This window comes from Lithobates pipiens, unplaced genomic scaffold (assembly GCF_037356315.1).
Source record: "Lithobates pipiens isolate NorthernLeopardFrog02 unplaced genomic scaffold, aLitPip1_a1.2 Scaffold_18, whole genome shotgun sequence".
NCBI classification, from domain to species: domain Eukaryota; kingdom Metazoa; phylum Chordata; class Amphibia; order Anura; family Ranidae; genus Lithobates; species Lithobates pipiens.
The window spans coordinates 260,989,141-261,014,148 of NW_027507758.1; the positions used below are offsets into that span (position 1 = coordinate 260,989,141).

Below are 25,008 nucleotides of genomic sequence, written 5' to 3' on the forward strand. Positions count from 1 at the left end.
TGTTGACAAACCCTTGAAATTGTGTGGTGCTTATTGCACAGTTGTTTGGTCTGATTGTTTGGTAGATGACACGACTTACCAATGTGTCTGGTCTCTATAGATCAATCTAAGCAATGTTCAGACTAATATCAAACTATAAATGCTGGAAATATCGTTCTGCAGTGTAGCCCTAATAAATTTCCATAAGGAGAGACGGAACATAGTTTAAATGCATGTGATATTTAGGTTAACCACAGATGTTTGTAAGAGAATGTAGTAAAACAATGTGTGGCGTTTGCAGAAGGTGTGTATGAACGATCTCAATTTTGCAGCTATATATTTAGCCGTGGATTGTTCACACTAGAGTACTTCTCATGCCTCGTACACACAATCAAACAATCCGGTGGAAAATCCCCCCGTGTGTGGGCTCCGGCAGACTTTTTTTTACCCAAAAGTCCGGCGGACTAAAAGTATTTTTGCACTCCAATCTGTCCGCTGGACTCGCATTTCGGCGGACAATCCGGCCGTGTGTGTGCCAGTCCGCCGTACTTTTGAAATGAACGGACTTTTCCCACCCGGAGAAAGGTCCGCTCATTTTGAGCGTGTCTCCAGGTAGCCGGGGCCAGCGAAGGAGGCGTCGCTGGCCCCGTCACCTGGCATGGACTTAAAGGGGAATCCCTAAGCCAAAAAATCAGAGAGGGAGTCCCCGTCCCCCCCCGTCCATATCAGACCCTTATCTGAGCACGCTACCTGGCTGACCAGGAAAGGGGGTGGGGACTTAACCGTTATGTGTTGTCTTTTTTTTTTTACTTTTTTTTACAGGTGAATGGGTAGGGGTACATTGCACCCCATACTCATTCACATAGGGTGGGGGGCCGGGATCCGGGGGCCCCCTTATTAAAGGGGGCTCACGGATTCCGATAAGCCCCCTGCCCGCAGACCCCGACAACCAACGGCCAGGGTTGTCGGGAAGAGGCCCTTGTCCTCATCAACATGGGGACAAGGTGCTTTGAGGTGGGGGGGCCGCGCCCTTGTTGAGGGCACGCCGCCTGGTACGGCTCAGGAGGCGTCGCTGGCCCCGGCTACCTGGAGACGCGTTCAAAACTAACGGACTTTCCTCCATGTGTGTGTGTGTGTGGGCGAGTCCGTTCATTTCAAAAGTACGGTGGATAGTCCGATGGAAAGTCTTAGTCCGTATTAGTCCGCTGAAATAGTGCCGCGTGTGGGCAAGTAGCTCGTTTGGAAAGTCCGGCGGAAAGTCTGCTACGTGTGTAGGCATAAGGCTCTTTGCTGCATCCTACAAATACAAAGTGAATATACAAAATCCCTTTGTCAAATGTCCACCTCTGTATTAGTGTGGTGCAGAGAAAAGTCCTGCCAGCTGCATTTTATTTAGATTTACAGCCCCACTCACCCTTAAATGTTTGTGCCCCCTGCAGCCCCCTCAATGTGTAACTAATCCCACATATTTAAAAATAAAGCAGAACTATGTTCAGCTCCTCCAGTAATGCGGTATCCATAAGACCCCTTTCACACGAGCCACCTAGGGCATCAGCGGTAAAGCGGCGCTATTCGGCTGCTAGCAGGCTGGTTTTAACCCCCTGCTAGCGGCCAAAACGGGAGCTGCGTTTTGCCGGCGGTATCGCAGCGCTGCCCCATTGATTTCAATGGAAAGCAGCAGCGCAGAAGCGGTGATTCCACCATTCCTTCACCGCTCCAAAGAAGCTGCTGGCAGGACTTTTTCTGATGCCCTGCCAGCACACCGCTCCAGTGTAAAAGCCCTTGAGCGTTCACACTGGAGTGCATGGAGCAGCTGTTTTGGGGCTGTTTGCAGGCGCTATTTTTTAGCGCTATAGCACCTGCAAAACGCCCGCAGTGTGAAAGGGGTCTAAGAACCCTTGCCAGCCGCTGAAATCTTTGACCAGCCTGGTTCTGGGTTCCAATCTTAGCCATTTCACTCTGCAACCAAGAAGGTAAGAATTGCAGAAGAGTCATAATGTTGGGGGAATTTATCAAAATTGGAGTAGACAGAATGTGGAGCAGCAGGGCATGGCAACCAATCAGCTTCTGTCTTTCATTTTCATAGTTTAAACAAGCTGAAGATAGAAGTTGATTGGTTGCCATGCACAGCTGCCCAGATTTTGTCTGCTCTAGTTTTAATAAATTCCCCTCTGTCTCTTATGCATTAAGCTTATGCTCCTGTATTAAAAACAAAAAAAAAAAAAAAACACTTTTTTTTTTAATTTATTTTTTGCAAAAAATATTTATTATTTTATTTATTTTTGGATGTGCATTAAAGCTGACCGTCTCTTATTCTATTTTTTTTGCACTCCTTGAAGACCTACCAGTCTTTTTTTTTTTTTTTTTTTTTTTTCTTTAAACCATCTATCGTTGTTTTATTATGAGCAAACTCAACCTGTATATTTTTTCTTAGGAAGGCTCTGGGCAAGTTCACTTTTGCATTTGACACACTATTCCGTTTCTGAGAAGTTCATTGTGAGATGTTATAATATTTGGTGTTTTCTTAGCATGGAGGTTCCTTTTTAAATCACCATAGCTTGCTCTTTCTAATGAAGTTCTGTTGCTTTTCACCCTTTGATACTGAAAAGGTTGCATTTTTTTTTTTTTTTTTCAATCTTTGGGCCTCAGTACAATCACAAAGAGACAAAATGTGTTTGCTTTTTGGCCCAAGTTCTGTGATTCAGTTTTTCCTGTTGAGGTTGTTGCTTTTTTGGATTAAAATGCCTCACTTCTGTGACCTCCAGACAGAGTTGTGCTGAATGCAGAATGATGTAGCTCTTGTTCCAGTGCAACCAGTACAGTAAGCCATTTATGAGCCAGCTGTTGTGCGGGATTGCAGCTGCATAGTGGGTTAGCCGACTGCCAGGCACTCTTGTGTGTTGATCACCATTTAGGCCTCCAGACATAGTGGTGAGGATGGCCATCTTAGCAGCCCTTGACCTTAAGTTACCCATGGATATTGGACAGTGCTTGCCAGGCACACATAAAAGATATTTGGTATGGCCAACGTAAACATAAACATTATTAATCTTTATCAAAATTTTTTTTTTGCAAATTACAACATTGAATACCAGATAGTATTGACGGCAGGCATTTATTGCATGTTCATTTTATGACAGAAAAATAGGTATGGGTATGATAGATTTTTTTTTTTTTTCATTTGTAGCAGAATGGACAAAATACGTTTTTAGTTGGAAGTTTTCACTCAGAGAAATATGGTGGCTGTCAATGTCTATCTTCTGTATGTGTTAACACTGCGCTCAGTGTCAATTCAAACAACACCAAAAATCATACATTAGGGAGCTGCTTGCAAAATATCCAAATACAAAGATATCCAGATACTTAAGGCTAAGTTTTCATATTTGCGTTTCTGTGCTGCATCTTTATTCTTTAACCACTTCAGGACTGCTCACCGTCGTTATCAGTCTGTATTTTCAAGGAGGTTATCGTTATGGCAGCAGCTAGCTGCCGTAACCCCAGTATTCTCCTTTTTAGCGGGAGGTCCGGGTTTAAGGTAAAAGTGGTCTCTGCGGCAGATGCGCCGCAAGATCACCTTTATCAGCGGCGGGAGAGGGCCCCCCTCCCACCGCGATCTGGAGCAGTTGCCAGCGACGGAGGTGATCGCATCTGTGCCCTATGGAGACGAGTGAGGGGAAGATGGGCCCCCTACCCGTCTCCATATCACTGCAGAGCAGAAGTGAAAAAAAAAGTTAAAATAAAATAAATTATATAAAAAAAAAGTAAACGTGCTCTGTCCCGACGAGCTTGCGTGCAGAAGCGGACACATTGGTGACTAGTGCCTACATATGAAAACCGTGTTCAAACCACACATGTGAGGTATCTCTGCATTAGGTAGAGCGAGAACAATAATTATAGCCCAAGACCTCCTCTATAAGGCTGCTTTCACACTGGGGCGGGAGCAGCGTCGGCGGTAAAGCGCCGCTATTTTTAGCGGCGCTTTACCGTCGTTTTAGCGGCGGTGTGCGGGCGCTAGCGGGGTGGTTTTAACCCCCGCTAGCGGCCGAAAAGGGGTTAAACCCGCCCGCAAAGTGCCGCTGCAGCGGCGCTTTGCCGGCGGTATTGCCGCGGTGTCCCATTGATTTCAATGGGTAGGAGCGGTATAGGAGCGGTGAATACACCGCTCCTTCACCGCTGCAAAGATGCGGCTAGCAGGACTTTTTTCACCGTCCTGCCAGCGCATCGCTCCAGTGTGAAAGCCCTCCGGCTTTCACACTGGAGTTAAAGGGGCCGGTTTTTTTCAGGCGTTACACAGGCGCTTTTTTTAGCGCTGTAACGCCTGAATACCGCCCCAGTGTGAAAGCAGCCTAACTTAAAACATGCAACCTGTAGAATTTTTTAAACGACGCCTATGGAGATTTATAAGGGTAAACGTTTGTCGCCATTCCACGAGACGGCGCAATTTTGAAGCGTGACATGTTGGTTATCAATTTACTTGGCGTAACAATAGTTTTCACAATATAAAAAAAAATTGGGCTAACTTTACTGTTTTTTTTGTTAAAATTTTTTTTTTTTTTTTTTTTTAAAGTGCGCTTGTAAGTCCGCTGCACAAATACGGTGGGACAAAGTATTGCAATGACTGCCATTTTATTCTCTAGGGTGTTAGAAACCCAAACATTATACATTTTTTAAGTAATTTTCTAGCAAAGTAATTTTCTAGCAAATTTGGAAACAACAAATCTTAGAGGCCCGCTCCTTAAGGGGTTAATTACAAGTTTTCTTTACATCAGAGACCATTTGATATAGAAGCTGTTTTTTGGCCACATGCAGATGAGCAATGTCAGTTTTTTTTATTTTTTTTACTGTTCCTCTGTTTTATATTGCCAATGCTAATTAGATATGTTTTTTACATTTGTTTTATAGCACTAGCTGATTCCAATAAGCTTGTAAGGCTTTATGCACATAACCATACAAGGACCGTACAACGTTGACATTCCCAAGAACCACTGTTGCCATGTACAGCTAACCATTGAAATGCATTAGAAGAGGCGACCGTACAACATTGTGTTGGGGGTTGCATAAAACACCCACATGTGCACTGGCGTATGCTCCAAACGCAGATTGTGTGCATTCAGAGCATGCATCAATGCACATGTGGGAGCCTTACGCAGCCCCCGGAGCACAACAGCTGCCTCTTCTAATGCATCTCAGCGGGATGCTGTACGGCCATGTGCACAAGGCCAAAAGAAAAGTCGCTATGGTTTTTATTTGCATATGAAGTTTGTTGTAATGCAAGACAATCTGCTGACATGCAACTGTAAGAAATCCACTCGGAATAAACCATCATTATGTTCTAATGTTGTACCAAAATCCTAGAGGAATGTACACTCGAGGGCAAAATTTGGTCATCAGCCAGTCAACCAGCCACTATGTGTTTGGTTTGTGTGACGAATTCTGAACACCTGGAGGAAATCACACAAACATGAGGACAAGGTACAAACTCTATGCAGGCAGCGTTGTGCTGAGAATCGATCCTGATGCAGCAAGGTCATAGTGACAATCAATAAATTATCAAACGTTCCATTTAATATAAGACATTTTTTCAAAAACAAAAGTGAACTGCAGCGTTCACTGCATAGGCTTTAACCTTGTAGGCTTTCATTCTGAACTAAAGTGTTATAGATTGTCTTTTATATGGGCATTTCACTTAGTAAAAGTTCATATTATGTTTCACATTCGACAAAGCTTGAATAATGTAAAATACTTCAGTTTCCAGGCACACACTGGGAGTTTCTGAACTTCTGTTTACCTACGTTGTTATTTGGCAGACAATACTTTTTTCCCCCCCGAGTATCTCAAAAAATGGCAGAGGGCCAGGGAAGAGAAAGCAGTACAGCTTTTTCTTCATGCTAATGGATTAGTGGTGGACAAATTGACGAGATATGGTTTAGCCATATAAAATAGTAAAAACTTTCTAATGAAGGATTACATTTTAAAGGGTTTTTGCAATAAGTACTGCAAATCCCTACGTTAATTTTATTTGTATTTTATTTTTATTTCGAAGGTACCTGCATAAATTGCCAGCACAATACCAATAGCAAATTAATAGCAAACAATGACCATCTATCAATGACATCTGACTGCAGTCGCTGAAAATTTTTTGTTATGCCCTTTGGATTTTCAGATCGAAGTTGTCAAGCCAGTTGGTGTTATTGGGGTCACCCACAGCTTGAACTTTGGCCAAATTCAAGAGATGTATAGCAAGCATAAGTCCAGTGAGCAAGCCTAAAACCCAACATTTAGCCAATTTTTTTCCAAGTTTGGATAGTTGGGAAAGATTCAGAAAGTCTTCTGTCAGATTTTTATCATTGTGTGACAGTACTGGGTAGAATTTGTAACCCCGGGAACATAATTGATGAGAATGGTGGTCACTTGGACAGGAAACCATTGATAAAAAGCCTTCTTTATGCTATTGTTGCTATTTGTGTCTTCATTTGAGAGCTATCTTAAATGGAGACACAGGTAGCAATAAAACCTAAAAAAAGGTTTAAAAATTGATTTTTCAGCTTTAGTCGAGCTTACAGTATATTTAAAGCTAAAACTTTTTTTTAGGTAATGGTAAAACCCCAGACCATTTTTTTTTATGTGTTTTCTTGTCTTTTTACCTAATGGAGGGTTTTTGCTTTGCATCCTGTTTCAAGTCCCAACAGGAAGTGAGAGGAGATAAGGATATCCACTCCAAAGTAAGCAATGTTTTAGCTGTCGCTGGAAAAACGGTCCCCTTTGGAAAAGTTCCCCTTCACTCCTGATGCAGCCTTTTTCCTCACTATTTATCCTTTTGACAATGGTCAGGAGGGAAAACAGGATTTATCACACCAGCAGGACACAAATAAAGCCCTGACAAATGTTATAAACCTTTCCTACTCTATCCAAAATAAGGTAACAAAGACTTTACATGAAACCTGTGCTTTACCCATGCCTGAGGGAAACAACTGGTTTACTTTATTATCAAATATTCATCTTTTCTTTGCTCTCCCGCTGCTCCGTTCAGCGGGAGAGATCCGATGCTTATGAGGTGATTACCGTCAGCTTTCCTTCATTAACGGTTTCCTAAAGGTGGTCGATGAAGGAGAAGCTGACAGTAATGACGGCACATGTATCGGCATCAGAGTTTTTTATCACTCTGCTGAAGCATGGGAAAGAAAGCACCTCTGTTTACAAATATAACAGATTTTTACGTTATCCCAGCACTGGACATTGTTCCTACTTGGTTACAGATCACATGGAAAATAGAGACTGAATTTAAAACGGGATCACTCCCATTGGTACTGTGCTTGTTTATGTTATTTATAATTATATACCTGTCATAATTTCCTTTCCTGGTGCCTATCAATGGCAACATACAAATGGTTGGTTTTGGGCCCCTTTCACACTGGGGCGCTTTGCAGGCACTGCAGCGCTAAAAATGGCGCCTGCAAAGTGCTCTGAAACTGCCGCTGCTGTGTCTCCAGTGTGAAAGTCCCGAGGGCTTTCACACTGGAGCGGTGCGCTTGTAGGACGTTAAAAGAAAACTCCTGCAAGCAGCATCTTTTGAGCAGTGTATACACCACTCCTAAACCCCTCCTGCCCATTGAAAGGGCTTTCACAATGTAGCGGTGCGCTTGCAGGATGGGAAAAAAACTGCAAGCCACATCTTTGGAGCGGTTTATACACCGTTCCTGCCAATTGAAATCAATGGGGCAGCATGGCTATACCGCCGGCAAACCTTTTTCGGGTGCTAGCAAATGCCGAATGCAGTGGCACTTTGCTGGCGGTATAGCCGCGCTGCCCATTGATTTCAATTAAAAGTGCCCCGCTAGCGGCTGAATAGCGCCGTTGAAACGACAATACCACCAACGCCGCTGCCGCCCCAGTGTGAAATGGGCCTTTAAAGGAGTTGTAAAGGCAGAAGGTTTTTTATCTATGACTCGGCTACAGCCTTTAACAAGCTGCTGGCTGAGGGGCACTCAAAGGAGGGAGGGACTAGGAACAGCAAAGAGGGCCCCGAGAAGAGGAGGATCTGGGCTGCTCTGTGAAAAACCAAATGCACAGAGGAGGCAAGTATAACATGTTTATTTAAAAAAAGATTTACAATCAATTAGAGGCTTGGCTATGAAATTGGATGCAAGCTTTAAAGCGGTATTAAACCCAAAACCAAAAATTTAATACATTATAGCTTAACAATCATTAGATGTAGTGGGTGTCCGTGGACACATGTCTGCTGGCAGCCCCACTCCATAAAGAACCCAGGGGGTTCCGATTGCGCCCCCTGCGGACAGGTGTACCCCATAGTGTGAAAGAGGCCGTTGGGTAAAAGTTTTACATAAATAAAAGCTGATCATTGTAAGCACTCCTGCCAGTGTTAAATGATTGGTCGCATCCCTGTAACTGATAAACTTGGAAGAGGGCTTGTTCTTTTGAAAAAGAACAAAATTACTGGCTGGATCACATTTAAGAATTGCTAAGCTGCAATATCATACATGTTTGGTTTAATACTGCTTTAAAAAAATAAAAATAAAGGTCCCCCGCAGGGTAATGTCAGCATGTGCTAGTATGCACGGCATGGCAGACTTACCTGTGAAATTCGAATAGTGTATGGCCAGCCTTACTGTCTACTCAATTTTCGATTTCTGTATTTGAACAATCACTGTACTCCAATGACTTATCCAGTGTCTGTCTTCTCATTTCAGAACTGGCTGGATCCTGCAAAGGAAATTAAGAGGCAAATTAGAAGTAAGTGTTTCCTATTTTAATTCCCGGCGTATAACCCCCCCCCCCCTTTTTTTTTTTTTTTTTTTTTTTTTTTTGTACAATGGTATTTGTTTATAAATGGATAGTTTCACTTGGATATGATTTTATTCCAGTGATCCTAAAATGATGTGTGATGTAGTAATAACAGTGCAACATTTCTTTTTTTCTGTTGGATTTTATATGTGGCATATTTAAATATAACCGATACTTTGAATTATTTTGTAGATGTAATTTTTTGTGTTTAACCACTTCCTGCCCGACCTATAGCAAATGGCAGCCGGGCAGTGGTTCAGTTATCCTCATATGATGTATTTCAGGATAACTACTGGTGTGCACCCGTGGTGCGGTGTGTCAGTCTGACTGCTACACCGATCTCGGTAAAGATCCTCTGATGGGAGGCTCTTTACCACATGATCATCCATGTCTAATCTGCGCTGATTGTTTATCATATTCTGCCGAAATTACACTGTAATTATTGCTAGCAGCTATAGCCACTGCCAATAATCGCATTCTAGAAATCGAACATGCTAGTTGTACCCAAGTCGATCTATCCATTGACTTGGGGACAGATTTGATCCATCTATGGCAGGCGTTAGTAATACCAATGGATCAATTTGTAACACAAAAGAGAGACGACGATGAGCTAAAAAATTATTTTCAAATTTACAGGCATCATAATGATAGATGCTAAATATAAATTACTGCACTTTTCATATTACTGTTTAAATTATACTAGATTTCTTAAACAAGATAGAGATGGTCAGTGTATTAGGAAACAGATTGAGAGGAAAACCCTCATACTTTCTTGGTTCATGACATACTTGATATATATAAAAACATAGCAATGCTAAGTCTTGTGTAAGTGACTCGCACAGTGTGTTTTTACAGCTGCTTTTAGCAACATCAATCGTTTTATTTTTACAGCTTAAAAATGCCTCTCCATGTTCTATGTGTCCGTATACACATAGGCTCTTAGGAGCTTTTAGTGGCATAGGCGTTTTCAAGCTGCGAAAAAAAAACCTAGGGCCGGTGTGTTGTGGAGCAGCAGCGTTACAGCTGTAAAAATGCCTGATGCAATGCTATATACAGTGTTAAGCTATGTCAGGCATTTTTAGGCTGTAGTAATTGGATTTGGGAGTAGAAAAAAGAAAAGGGCAGAGAAACGCCGCTAAACGATAACATGGCTAACTGCGCATTACCACCAAAGCAAAACGCTTCTAAAAGCAGGTTTTTACTGCTGCTCATCTGGTGTCGGTACTGGCTTTGCAGCTCCTTTTTTTTTTGACCTGTGTACATAAGGCCTTACTTTTTCACATTCTGGTTGAGAGATCTTAAAGGACAACTGCACCTGTACCTGAATACTAAGCATGCATGTTGTGACCCCCTGCAAACTTTACCTCACTCATTTTTGTTGAGAATGCTGCCTATTGCCAGTCAGGGCTGCATAGAGAAGATCGCTGGAACAAGGAAAAAAATATTTTACAAAGTGGGCCTCAGTCAAGGGGTTCTGTGATAAATGAAAGGAAAACTGGACAAAGGGTACAGTAGCCAGTAGAGCTGCCCGATTCTGGCCAAAATGAGAATCACAATTTTTTTTTTTTTTACTTAGAATAAAAAGATCACAATTCTCCTGACATAAAATCTTTCACATTATACAAAAAAATGGGCTAACTTTGATTCCCAAAAAATTGCATTTGAAAAACCGCTGCACAAATACAGTGTCAAATAAAATATTGTAACAACCACCATTTTATTCTCTAGTGTGTCTACTAAAAAAATATAATGTTTGGGGGTTCTAATGCCGTGTACACACAACCAGACTTTTTGACGGACTAGGCCCGACAGTCTTCCCGACGGTGTTCCGGCGGACTTTTTGAATGAACGGACTTGGACACACACAATCACACCAAAGTCTGACGGATTCGAAGGTGACATACGACCGAACTAGAATAAGGAAGTTCATAGCCAGTAGCCAATAGCTGCCCTAGCGCCGGTTTTTGTCCGTCGGATTTGCATATACACGAACGGATTTCTCAGTCTGGCGTAGTTCCAGCGGGAAAGTTTAAAAAATGTTCTTTCTACAGTCCGCCGGATTTTTGGCAAGCAAAGGTCCGATGGAGCCCACACGCGAATTGTCAATGGACTCGTTCTGTGGGACCTTTGCTATCAAAAAGTCCGGTCGTGTGTACGGGGCATTCGTAATTTTCTAGAAAAGAAAATTAATTTAATGTGAAACCAACAAATGTCAGAAAAAGGTTTCGTGTTTGAAAAAGTTTAACCACTTACTTACACACAAAGTCTGTTCCATTGACAAATTGTTACAATGTATATACTTAAGTTCAACTGATAAAGAATGTTGTGATTCTTGGCAGACTGCCCATTTTTTCCTTCCTTTCTTTTGATGGTTGTGGCTTTAGAAGAGCAGAGAGAATTCTTTGCATAGCAAGAATTGTGAAACACTTTTTAGTCAAGATCGCAACGGGACAAAAAATCGAGATAACAATTCTTGACTATTAATCATGCAGCTCTAGTGGCCAGGCCATGGACATAATATGGGATGCAGCCTATATGGTCATTCGCATTAGGCGATCTTTAGATGAAAAAAGACATCCATTGACATCGCCCTATGGAAACACCCCCCCAACACTCCGAGCTTGCGTTCGTTTTTTGCTAGTGTACTTGGGTGTTGAACCTGTTCCCTATACTGAGAGATGCCTGCCTTCTTCCTATGGAGGTTTTGTTTCTCAGTTTCATTACTTTCGTTATGATTCGCCTATTAAGATTCTTGCTGCACCATCTGCAGTTTTCAGATTGGTTGAGTTCTTGGCAGAGGCTTGGGGGACTGTACCCAGGCTGGCTCAAAATGTTGCTGCAATGCACTGGATTGTGCTGTAGGTGCTCCTCTTGGCACATAATGCAACGCATAAAGTAAGCCATGGGCTGCTTTACAAGTCCAGGACCATGGTCTGCTAATAGAGATGTCCCTGAAGAACTATATGGGGGGTATGAATAACCGTCTTGGGGGCACACCCTAAAAATGTGTTTACATTCAAGATGGTGCTGCTACCAGACCGACAAATGGAACAAAATAGACTATAGTGCACGCATACAAAAATGACATTAAATACTGCAATGGTAGGGGTATGGGTATGGGTATGGGTATTTGGTCATACTATATGGCCATACAGTGCTATGTCCCCTACTGCGTCAAAGTACCCCATTATCAGTGGGTCCTACACTAATAGAATGAAAGATCCTGCATCTCAACCATGGGAGACAAACTCCTCTTTATGGGAGAACTACAAGTACTCCTCCTATAACACAGGTGGGCACTAATAAGAGGTAATGGGGGGGGGGGTGCTCCAAACCAAGGTATCTGGTCAGGACCTTCACAACATACGGACAGACTTGGGCGTACACACCCTAAAAATGCATTTACATTCAGGATGGTGCTGCTATAAGATCGGAAAACAGAACAAAATAGATTATAGCGCACACAAAAGTGACATTGAATCTTCTAAGGCTATTTAAAACACCTGAGCATATTCAAAAATATGGTGATTTGTTCACACCATGTGGCCATATTGCTAAGCCCACTACTGCATTCAAGTACCACATTTTCGCTGCGGGCGTATGCCCATCATGGAGGACAAAGCCAGGATAAAATATATCTCCCCTTTAAACCGGTCTGCAGAGGCTTTCAAGAGTGAGTACATGGCAAAAGCCCTTTAACCACTTCAGCCCCGGAAGATTTGGCTGCTCAATGACCAGGCCATTTTTTTGCTATACGGCACTGCATCACTTTAACTGCCAATTGCGCGGTTGTGCGACGCTGTTCGCAAACAAAATTGATGTCCTTTTTTTACCCACAAATAGAGCTTTCTTTTGGTGGTATAGATCTGCGGTTTTTATTTTTTGCATTTTAAACAAGAGCGCCAATTTTGAAAAAAAAAAAAACACCATCTTTTACTCTTTGCTATAATAAGTATCCCAATAAAAAAAAAAAAAAAAAAAAATTCCGAAGTTTAGGCCGATATGCATTCTTCTACATATTTTTGATTAAAAAAAAAAAAACAGCGTATATTGATTGGTTAGTTATAGTGTCTACAAAATAGGGGATAGATTTATGCCTTTTTTTTTTTTTTTTTTTTACTAGTAATGGTGGGGATCATCGATTTTTAATCGGGACTGCGATATTGTGGCGGACTGATCAGACACTTTTGACACATTTTTGGGACCAGTGACAAATATACAGCAATCAGTGCTATAAAAATGCACTGATTATTGTATAAATATCACTGGCAGGGAAGGGGTTAACACTAAGTGGCGATCAAGGGGTTAACTGTGTTCCCTAGTGTATTCCAACTGTGGGGGGGGAATGGGACTGACTAGGAGGAGAGAGAGATCGGTGTTCATACTTAATATGAACACATAACCTGTCTCCTCCCCCCTGAGGGAACCCTGGGTTCGCTCTGTCACGAACAATCGTGGGTACCCAGCAGTCATCGCGCCTGCCAGGCTCTCGCTCCGGCAGCACACACACCCCCTAGGTGAACCGACAAAGCATTGTTTCGCTTAGGGGAGCCAACTGCCGCAGTACAACTGCAGCAGCTGGTTGGGAAGGGGTTAAATATTAATGCCAAGGTTGCCCTTTTTATCTTCCTTTAGGGTGTTTGGGAGGCTAGTAACCACTCTTCTGATGGTCACTGCTAGGAACCAGGAGCACCTGTTTCATTTTGAGTTTTGGCCATTTCTTTGTATTGTCATGCCTCTGCTCTTACGTGGCCTTCCCCTTGTGGTGCTTGGTCCGCCTCTCGGTGCAGAGGACTCTGTCGCTGGAGGAACTCCACTTTTCCTATGAACGTTCTGGTACTCCATTTAGAAGTCATAAGAATTTGGATGTGATCCTCTCTTGGGCAGAACGACATATTCTGACTCTGTCCATCCATTTTACAGGCGTGGAATTGTCAAGTGGACTTAGTCGTAAGAATCTGGAACTGGGGGAAACGGCTCTGGAGTTGTTTCAAGCCCTTTGTCACAGATTCAGATTCGACACCAATTTGTCACTAGGCCTATGGACTGTTGGACTTCACAGTGAATGCTTTGGTGACTCAGTGGGATCAGTTCAGCCTGATCTTTGTCTTTCAGACCCTCCAGCTTATTCCTTATCTGCTCTGTGGGATCCAGATGAAGGGCACTGCAGTGATTCTCATTGTACCAAATTTGCCCAGGAGGATGTGGTACTCAGACATACTTTGCTTCCTGGCAGACTCCATGTGGCCCCTTCTGGGTTGTCCAGATCTTCTGTCCCAAGGTCAGTGTCCCATCCTGCTTCTCCTTTGCTGGCTATTGAAGCCATGGCCCTAAGAGACAGGAGCCTATTGGACTCAATCATTCCTGCCCTTTTGAATGCTAGGAAATTGACATCTTGCAAAGTCTACCAGCGCAGCTGTCTTACTTTGCTTGGTGCAAGTCAATGCACTTTCATTTTATAAAAAAAATACTCTGTGGACTTTCATTTTTTTTCTCCAGTCTGGTCTGGATCAGCATCTGGCATTGAGTGCCATCAAAGGACAAATCTAGGCCTTTGCTGCTCTGTCTCAAGACATTGCGCCTCTCGCTGCCAAGTCAAATCCTCTGTTCAGGATGTCACACATCTCCACCTATACATGTCACCTTGGGACCTCAGTCTGGTTCGGTCTATTCTGAAGCTGCCTTTTGAACCTATTAGGGATATTTCTTTGTCTGACCTTGCCTGTAAGATGGCCTGTCTTATTGCTATCATGTTTGTGCAGAGGGTCTCTGAGTAGCAGCTTTGTTTCGTAAGGAGCCCCCTTTAGTGTTGCACAAAGTTGTTTTGAGGCTCTAAAGCATTTTTTCCTCCAAAGTTGATCGCCTATTTCTACCTCTGTCCAGCTCTGAAGCATCCAAAGGACAACTGTACTCCAAGAAAAGGATTTTATCAATAAATCAAACTTTCTATTTCTGACAAGCAGTAGATTCAATGTGCACCTGTGTCCAAACTATGGATACTATCCGGCGCAGGGTTAAAAGGAGGTTTAATTTGAGAGGGTAGATGCTTCCCCCTAGAGCTCTGCCTATTAAACAGGAGAGCTCAGAGTCAGTGTGGTGGTGATGTGTGAAGAGAAAAGAGTTGTTTGCAGCCCGGGTCCCAGTGAAAGCTAATGCAGGACTCAAAAGACTTGCATGTCTTTTGACCTTTCCTGTATTGTGAACCTGGACTTTTGTACTCTGAATCTGTGCTGAAGCCTCTGTTTAAAGGCTATGTTATGCACTGGCAAACTGTTAAAAAAGGAAAAGCTTGTGTTTTCTGAACAATAAAGCAGATAAAGTTGACAAACTGTGCTGCGGATATCTGCTTCCTCTCTGATCCTGACAACTGGTAGAGAATGTAGTGGGCGGTTTGAGGGATGCAGGCCATGGGCTGGGTCATCTTGGGCTGTTTTGTGGGTAGTGTTTCCAAAGAACTTTACTGTTCTGAACCCCAGTCCATGGAAGAGATGGCTGTTGAGGGCCCTTCATCAACAAGAGAGCTGTTCTGGAGCAAAGAAATCTTTTCTGGCACCAAGAGGTCATCATAGATAAGTAGAATTTTGAACAAAAATTCTTAAAAAAAAATTAAATAAAATGTACTAAAAAAAGTTTGTTTTTCTAACCATTCTTGGGTCACATCGAGTAACGAATTTCTAACAGTGTATGAGATTTTCATTTGGTAAAGTCAAAATTTCAAAATTAAATGTTAAAGGATATTTTGGATGTTCTGAGAATTTTTGTAAGAATTTTGTTCGAAATTCTATCTATCTATGGCAGTGGTGGTGAACCATGGCACCCCAGATGTTTTGGAACTACATTTTCCATGATGCGCTTGCACTCTATAGTGTAGTTGAGCATCATGGAAAATGTAGTTTCAAAACATCTGGGGTTCCAAGGTTTGCCATCACTGATCTATGGCAAACTTTATCCCCCCAAGAACTGGCTGGTTTATTGGGGGGATAAAGTTTATTATTGATCCTGCCACCAACTGGGTCACTTGGTGGCCCAGTGCCCGAAGCAGGACTTGTATGAACAAATGTTAAAGGATCCAAAAGCCTCCCCTAAAAAGGCGGAACCCTTTGTTGAAGCACCTACCACACCTCAGTTTAAAAACAAGGTTGATCTGTGTCAGGAGAAATGGGAACCTGCAGAGACTGACCCAGGTTCCCTGGAGGTGTTTGCAGGAATAGAAATGGGGGGGCCCCTATCTCTGAGCCAGACCTGCCTGATTTTGAGGTCTCGTGAGAAATCTTTCTTGGCACTCTGAGGGATCCCAATCTGATCCCTGCCATGGACCAGGTTGAAATGTTAAACCTAATGAATATAGAATATATAGATATGCAAGCTGGTCAGGAAAAGACACCTGGCATGTAACCCTTCGGGTGCAAAGCAGATAACAGAACTCGGCAATAAATAGAAACATTGGAAAGTCCATTCCGCAGCACCTTGTATATTTTTAAGCGTTATAAACCCATCAAAACCACAGTTTGGGACCTGTTCGGATTCATAATACACACATACTATATTGTCAAAAGTATTGGGACACCTACCTTTACCCGCTCATGCGTTTTAATGGCAACCGAGTCTAAGTCCATAGGGTTCAATATTGCGTTGGCCCACCCTTTGCAGCTATAACAGCTTCAGCTCTTCTGGGAAGACTATCCACAAGGCAGAGTCTGTCTATAGGAAAATTTGACTCTGTGCAGGCCAGTCAAGTTCCTCCCCCAAATTCACGCATCCATGTCTTTATGGTGAAGGAACTCCCCCCTTATGGTACTTTAAAGAGTAGTACACAGAGTATGTAAAAGGAGTATACAAAATCTATTGAAATATAAACAATTAAAATGTGAATCAGTAGGTGGCTATAGACATCTGAATTAAATGGATATGGCAAAAAAACAGAAGAACAAAACTGGTCCAGGGACTACCGTGACATGGTCACCATGGCAAGTCGCACGGACCACACCTGCCGTGTTTCAGGAAACTCCTGTGTGTAGAGCAATTTTTTATATCTTTAAAAACAGACAAAAAATGGTAATATGTATGGAAAACATGTGTATATACATGTATGCAGATTATACAGCTATTAGTTATTCAAAAACATATCTAAGTACAGGTATGTGAAGAAAATATAGAGGAACACTTACATGTTGCCAAAAAAAATGCAAGTACTTGTCACAGAGTGATTTTGTAAAAAAAACAGACAGCCATGTTCCAACAATGATCCGATTGGAACATCCAGAGGCTTCCAGATGGAAACAGCAGTCAGCAACCAGCATGGAGCAAAGCACAGTCACAAGAGGCACACAGGTACTGGAGAGGGCTTCTTATAACAGCAAGGAAATCCTCATGCTCTATTTAAACTTAAAAAGGATAAATGTATAGAGGAGTATATATATATATATATATATATATATATATATATATATATATATATATATATATATATATATATATATATATATATAGCAAGATATACCAAAGAGTTTTTATATATTGTTATTTTCACATATATACAGCGGGTAGGTGTATATATAAATGCATAGGCAGGAACCATAGTATATAATATATATCGTCCATATGAATGCTGCAAAAGGGAAGTGCTGCTGGGATTAATATCCAAGGCAGATAAAACACTTGGTATTGAAATGTAAAAGGTAGATTTAAGAATAGTGAAATAGAAGATATGTCTATGGAGCACGCGGTCAGCAAGAAATTAATAATAAAGGGGCAGTAAACCCCTAAAAACCCCTGAAAACAAATGTTACCTGATCAGGAAGGCGATGGAACATTGCAAATTGGCCCCCCAGGAGAGGGAGCGCACAGCATAGATGTAGCCAGACAGGTGGAAGATGGACTCCACTTGTCTGGCTTTTCCACTCTACTGCCTTTTTGGGATGTAGGCCCAGTCCATCAGTCAACCATACCACCCCACTCCTCTTTGTATCCATGTCTTTATGGCCTTTGCTTCATTAATGTTGGAACAGGAAGGGGCAATTCCCAAACTGTTCCCACAAAGTGGAGAGCATGAAATTGTCCAAAATGTCTTGGTATGCTGACGCCTTAAGAGTTCCCTTCACTGGAACTAAGGGGCCAAGCCCAACCCCTGAAAAACAACCCCACACCATAATCACCCTCCACCAAATGATTTGGACCAGTGCACAAACAAAGGTCCATAAAGCCATGGATGAGCGAGTTTGGGGTGGAGAAACTTGACTGGCCTGCACAGAGTCCTGAACTCAACCCAATAGAACACCTTTGGGATGAATTAGAGCGGAGACTGTGAGCCAGGCCTTCTCGTCCAACATCAGTGCCTGACCTCACAAATGCGCTTCTGGAAGAATGGTCAAACATTCCTATAGACACACTCTTAAACCTTGTGGACAGCCTTCCCAGAAGAGTTGAAGTTGTTATAGTTGCAAAGGGTGGGCCAACTCAATATTGAACCCTACGGACTAAGACTGGGATGCCATTAAAGTTCATGTGCATGCAAAGGCAGGCGTCACAATACTTTTGACAATAGTGTGTGTGTGTGTGTGTATGTATGTGTGTATGTGTGTGTATGTATGTATATATATATATATAATTTTATATTAGGGATGCACCCAATATCATTTTTTAAGACCGAGTATGAGTCTCTATAGTTTTAGTGTCGTGACTTTTTTTTTTTTTTTTATTCTTTATTTTGCAGTCAAGGAAATGAACATAGGGCAGTGAACAAAACACCACAAGAGCAAACATTGCCAAAAATTATAATATCACATCTAAGCTAGTAGAGAAAACGACTGCTAGGTCAACTATCAAATGAACCATCGGCAACCGCTGACATCAATGCACATTGTAGGATGTTACTTAGAAACGCCCTGCACATTTCCAAAACAATTTTATATTTTCCAAATTGAAAGATAGAGAAGATTGAGATATCGGTCCCTATCTGGATATTTAAAATGCAGGAAAAGACAAAAAGGCAGCAGGAAAGAAAAAAAGGAAAGTAAAAAAAAAAGGGAGGTGGGGGGGAGGGGATGCGTAAGGAAGGGGAGTGAGACCATCCCATAAACCATCCCATAAACCATCTAGTCTTCCCCTAGTGTTCCTCTACGCCAGTGATTCTCAACCAGGGTTATGTGCAACCCTAGGGTTCCTCCAGAGGTTGCTAGGGGTTCCTTCAGCATTGGGCAATTTCTGCCTCTCAGATAAGTTCCAACTGACACCATTGATCTTTTTAGCTATCTGTAAGGAGGTAATTCTTCCCAATGACCATCACACTAATGTATCATGAGTTGTAGATTTCTAATTTTTAGCAGGGGTTCCCCTCGAGACCAGAGAACTATTTCAAGGGTTCCTCTGTGTTGAAAAGGTTGAGAAAGGCTGCTCTAGGCTGTAAGGCTAATAGTGTCTGATCCCTATAGTAAAAATAGGGAGTCCAGATCTTCCGGTACTTGTCCTCCTGTTTTTAAAGTCCTGGTAAGGTTTTCCATAACTTGAATATCTGCTATTCTGGTACGCTAATGGGCAGCTGTAGGAGAGCATGTTCTCTTCCACAAAACTGGAATACATGCTTTGGCTGCTGTAAGTAAATGCCTGAGTAAAGAGTTACGTGACAGTTTTTGTAGGGCTCGTTCACACCATAAATGCATGAAAACTGATGGGAAGACATCAGTATCACATCAGTTTTCATGTGCATTTCAGTGAGTTTTTGCAGCCTGTTCACATATGTGAGTGCCAGTCGCAGTGCGATTTGAAAGAGTCCTGTGTGATTTCAGTCCAGTTCAGGGACAATTAATAATCTCAGGAACTTCTACTCGTGCAAATGCGTGGTATCGGCGCAACGCTAATACACACACTGTATATATTGTGTGAGCAGTGCCATTTTCTTTGTTTTTTGCCCTGTTTTCAAATTATTCATTTGATGTTTTGTAATGCAGCATTATGAATTGTGGCAGTTTTTGAGGCAGATTTTTGTTTCCTTCAGTTGCTCAGGGCAAAAAAAACAGACGCCTCCATGCTTGTTCCATGTATTGCTCAATGTAGCCTTGGAGCAGATTCACAATGCATACAAATCTCTGTTGACCTCTGCAAATTCTTGGATTCCGTCACCATGAGCTGGTGGAAAAGCTGAGGCTCATATTGCAGAGGACAAAAAATAAAAATGTTGAAATGTGTTCTCTTGGGATAATGTGGTTTAGAAGGAATGGGATGCGGTGTGAGACCTTGCTGGTGTACAAGACCTTTGTTAAAAATGAAGAGGTTTTGCATTGGAGGTAAAGATTCAGTCTAATAAAAGCATGTTTTTTTTCATGGAACCCCCTTCCCTGTCTTATTTACTACATTCATGATGTGTTTGGCTTTTCTCGAGCAGAGCCACATTGTCATATTTTGTGTTTCATTCCCTTCTCGTTGTGTATACACAGACATTATGATGAAGTGTGGCCAGATTCACATACCCCCATCTGGAAGAAATATGTGAGCAAGACTTTCAGTCTCTGATAGCAAGGCTGCATTTTATATGTTAGAAAAACAAGCAACATACATAAAAGAACACAGTCACTAGTATAAATTTGTGCATATTTCCACTTGACAAGTCACCTAAAGATTTATTTAATAGAAAATATTTTCTTGACTGGAAACACGAAAGCTATTCACTCTGAAATCTGTAAAGCAAACAGTTACCGGTTGGGGCTGTAGACCATACTTAGACACTGCTGCACACCCCTTCTTGTAATGTCATTTCTGTAATGAGGATCATATGGTACAAATGTATATTCTTTATACATAGTCTTTGTATCCTTGAGCCCAAGTGGCTGCAATTTCCTGTTCAATGTTTCCCTAGCATTTCTTATCTTTTCAGTGAGCGATTTTTCCCAAGCTAGGGCAGCGACAACATCACTCGAGAATTTTGGCTGCTTGTGATTATTTTGTTTAGTTTTCTTATCTTATGGATTTTCAGTTGCTTCTTGCTCTGCGGAGTGTATATGGTGTGTGCTGGACTAAATTTTGTGTGCATGTGTGTGTTTTGGGTTCTATAGTAAGTAGGGCCATCACAGCTGAATATTCAAAGTGGCTTGTTGCAAAATCATTTGTATAATTTTTAGATCTGATGGATAATCCTTTCTTTTTTGTACATCATGGGAGTCAGGCTAATATTCATTACCTGCCGGGTTATACTTCATCATTAGGTGAATGGACACTGGTAGACCAAAGGTCTTCAGACAGGAAGTGATCCCCTATTTAACCCTTCTCATACAGGAAGCACTTCAGTTTTTTACCAGTGTCTGCAAGGTGGATGGTACAGTTTGTTTTGAGCGCTGCGCCTGGACAGGTAAGTGAAACCCCTTTATTTTATTATTGTGGGGTGTCCCAGTGATTGTAAAAATCAGTCAAGCTAGCTAAAGGCTGGACACCTGTGTGCAAAGACCATATGAGGAGTTCTGGGTTAGCAGTGGGTGTTTGCAAAGTGTACCCTTTTTTTCTGGCTGGCTGTATGATGGTGCATGACGGTGCACCGTTTTGCCTTGGTTCGCCATGGTGCATGTGCATTCGCAGGAGTGCTGTTGGGTTCAGCAGTTTTATTTGGCGGCCATGGCACTCTGCTTTGCCCACCCAATCACCGTAGCCTTTATCTGGGGGCACAAAGATTTGCATCATACAGTCATGCCCACTCGCTGGACCGATGGGTGTGCGCACAGGTATAGAATGTTCCGGCGCACACCTAGCTTATTTAACCTGCGCAGGCCTATCATGTGGTGCTTCGAGAAAGCAGCTGTGGGACACAGAGCAGGCTCTGAACAAACGCTGGCAGTGGTTAATTTTTCCTTACCTGGGTCACACAAGTCACCAGGTGTTGCTTGGCAGGCTAAAGGTGCTTAGCAGGATTGTTGCATAGGGGCTTGGTGAACCCTATTAAAGGGTCTTCCTTCTGAGGTGTTTTAATTACACCCAAGTACTCTTTGTTTGCAGGCATTGAATGTCTTCCAAAAAGAACGGGACGAACACAACAGGGAAGGGTACACCTACGTCATCAGTAGTTCCTTTATGAACCTAGTCATATCCCTAGTGTTGTATCCCCTGAAAAACCAGAGGCTCCCGGGCAATCTGAGCTGCTGCGCCTATCTGGTATTGTGCCTACAGTCAAATCTGCTGCTTCTCCCTTTATCACGAAGGATGAACTATCCTCAGCCCTAGCTGGGTTAGAGCACAGGATTGCCGGCATGATTGCCTCCATGCCGCAGGGTGGCTCCTCTCCACGGAGTCTCCTCATCTGGAGCAGGAATGGGTTAACGATGGGGAAGAGCTTAAAGCTCAGAATTCAATGAAGGGCCCAGCAGATGAGTCTGCTTCCGAGAAATCTGGACAAGAAGATATCCACTTGATGTCTGCCTCTCAGTCACAGAGGTTTTTGATCCTGACTCTGACCGAAATGGTTCTGCCTTTAAGTTGTCTCTTGTAAAGGTGACTGAGCCCCCCGGTCCTCTTTTTGGGATCTCTGAGACCTTTTCAGGGACAGGTGGTGTTTGCCAATTGGGAACATCCTGACAGGACTTTTTTGCCTCCTAAAAGTTTTTCCCTTTTTGTATCCCATGGATGAAACGTTCGTTAAAAAATGGAGCATGCCAGCCGTAAATGCAGCAGTCTCTTCCTTAAACAAGAACTTAACTTCTAGTAGATAACATACAGGGCTTGAAAGACCTTGTTGACAAATTGGAATTAATGTTAAGTTTCCTTTATCTTGGCCAGTTCAGCTATTCAGGTAGCTGTTGCAGCAATTGGTATTTGCCAGTCCGTAAAGGATCAGGTCAAACAGCCTAATAGGCCTAACCAGGAGGATGATCTGCTTTAAAGTAACACAGATATTCCTCGAGCGCTGTTTTGCTGTTGATTTAGTAAAGGATTCAATACAGCAGGTTTCTCGTCTGGCTCTCTTGTCTGTACATATGTGCAGACTTCTATGGCTTAAGAACTGGTCAGCCCAGCTTCCTTGTAAGAAGTTATTGGCTGGTTGCCTGTTTCATGGAGAACATTTATTCGGTGATCACTTGGACAAATATATCCAAAAGATTTCAGAAGGGAAGAGTTCTCTACTTCCTGTGAAAAAAAGCATTACACATCCCTTGTTAAAAACCCAGGGCCTGCTTCCCCAAATGTCTCAACGTCAGGGCGGTTCCGCCGCCAACAGGGCGCTAGGGCCAGGGGCAAGCCACAAGGCCAGGGCCAGAAAATTCCCTGGGTCCAAAATTATTCTAAAACCAACAGCAAGTCCTCCTTTTGAGGGGATGCCCCCACTCCATGGGGTGGGGGGAAGGCTGCTGCACTTTGCGGACATTTGGAAAATACCAACTCGGGAAGAGTGGGTCACCTCAATTATATCTTGCGTTTATAACTTGGAGTTATGAGGGGTGCTTCTGAGATCCAGCGTTTTGTCGGATCCTCCAAAAAGAAACTTATTGTTTCAGGCACTACATCATCTAGTACATCAAGAAGTGATTGTAGAGGTTCTGGTATCCAAAAGGGGCACAGGGTTTTACTCAAACCTAATGGGGACACAAGGCCCATTTTGGACCTAAGATCCCTCCCTGAACAAGTATCTTTTGATACAGTCTCTTCGGATGGAGACTGTCCGTTCAGTAGTAACCTCACTCCAGAAGGAAGACTTTTTTTAGCCTTGATTGATATAAAGGACGCGTACCTACACGTACCTATCTTTCAGCCTCATCAGAGGTTCCTACGTTTTTGAGTAGGGGAACGTAATTTTCAGTTTGTGGCTCTACCCATCGAGCTTGCTACAGCTCCCGGGTGTTCACAAAGGTCCTAGCACCAGTACTGGGTCACTTAAGGCATCCTAGTGCATGGGAATCTGGATGACATCCTGCTCAGGGATCACTCAGTACAGGCTCTAGAACAGAGCATAATATACACAGTGAGGTATTTGAAAAGCTTAGGCTGGATCATAAATACTGAAAAGTCAGCCTTGAGACCAGCTTAAAGTCTAAGATATTTAGGCCTGATTCTAAATATGATCCAAGCAAGAGTATTCTTGCCACCCGTCAGGATCTGCGCTCTGAAGGATCAGGTGCGTCAGATAAGGGGCACCAGACAACCCTCCATTTTGGCTCTGTATGAGTCTTTTAGGGAGGGTGGTATCCTCCTCCAATGTGTTGCCCTATGCCAGTTCCATTCCAGGCCTTTACAACAAAACATCTTGGCTTGGAACAGAGGAATAAAAGCCCTGGATTATCCAATGTGCTCATCTCCTCAGTCATGCTTAAGCCTAAACTGGTGGTTGCAGGATCAGAACCTGCGAAAGGGAAAATCCTTTCTGCCAGCAACTTGGAGAGTACTGACTACAGATGCCAGTCTCTAAGGCTGGGAAAATGGTCAGGGACAGAGCAGACCTTGCCCATCAATGTCCTAGAATTAGGGGCAGTACATCTGGCCCTACTATCCTGGATCTTCAGGACTGCCCCATCAGGTTTCAGTCCAACAATACCATGGCAGTGGCCTATATAAACCACCAAGGCAGTACCAGGAGTCGTTCAGCTCTGAAGGAGGTGAACTACATTTTAGCCTGGGGAGAGGGACATGTCGCAGTAATATCGGCCGTCCATATCCCAGGAGTAGAGAACTGGAAGGCAGATTATCACAGCCACCAGCAGATGTGCCTGGGGGAATGGTCCCTACACCCAGAGGTGTTCCAGGAAATTTGCCAACGTTGGGGATGGTCAGAGGTCGACCTACTGGCATCCAGGTTCAACAATAAGCTACAGCAGTTTGTGTCTCGAATGACAGATTGTCTAGCAATTGGAGTAGATGCTCTGACAGTTCCATGGAGCCAGTGCTCCCTGGTTTATGCTTTTCCTCCGATTCCTCTCTTTCCACATTCGTTGCACAGAATTCGGAGAGAGGTAGCACCAGCCTGGCCCAGAAGGCTCTGGTTCCTGCAGATTGTGAGACTGACAATAGAAGGACCATGGGTGCTTCCACGTCACCCCAATCTACTGTCTCGTGGTCCTATATTCCACCCTAATTTACAGTCTCTAAATTTGACGCCATGGCTATTGAAGATTAAAGGGCAAGTGGTGTCTATTCTAGTGAATTCTAGAAAAGCTATCATTAGGAAGATTTATTTTAAGGTCTGGAAGACTTATATTGCTTGGTGTGAAGCCAGAAAATGGCATCCTCGGAAATGTGATTGGGAGAATTCTCTTTTTC

At 42.9% G+C, this 25,008-nt stretch overlaps 1 protein-coding gene across 14 annotated transcripts in view; it reads left to right on the forward strand.

Moving 5' to 3' along the window:
- The window catches only part of EPB41L2 (erythrocyte membrane protein band 4.1 like 2), a 351,078-nt gene that overhangs the window by 181,286 nt on the left and 144,784 nt on the right, over positions 1-25,008 (forward strand). For all 14 annotated transcript variants that reach the window (XM_077486872.1, XM_077486875.1, XM_077486879.1 and 11 more), the window contains one exon: positions 8,688-8,730. In XM_077486872.1, the coding sequence (XP_077342998.1) occupies positions 8,688-8,730 (43 nt within the window). The remainder of the gene's footprint in view (positions 1-8,687; positions 8,731-25,008) is intronic.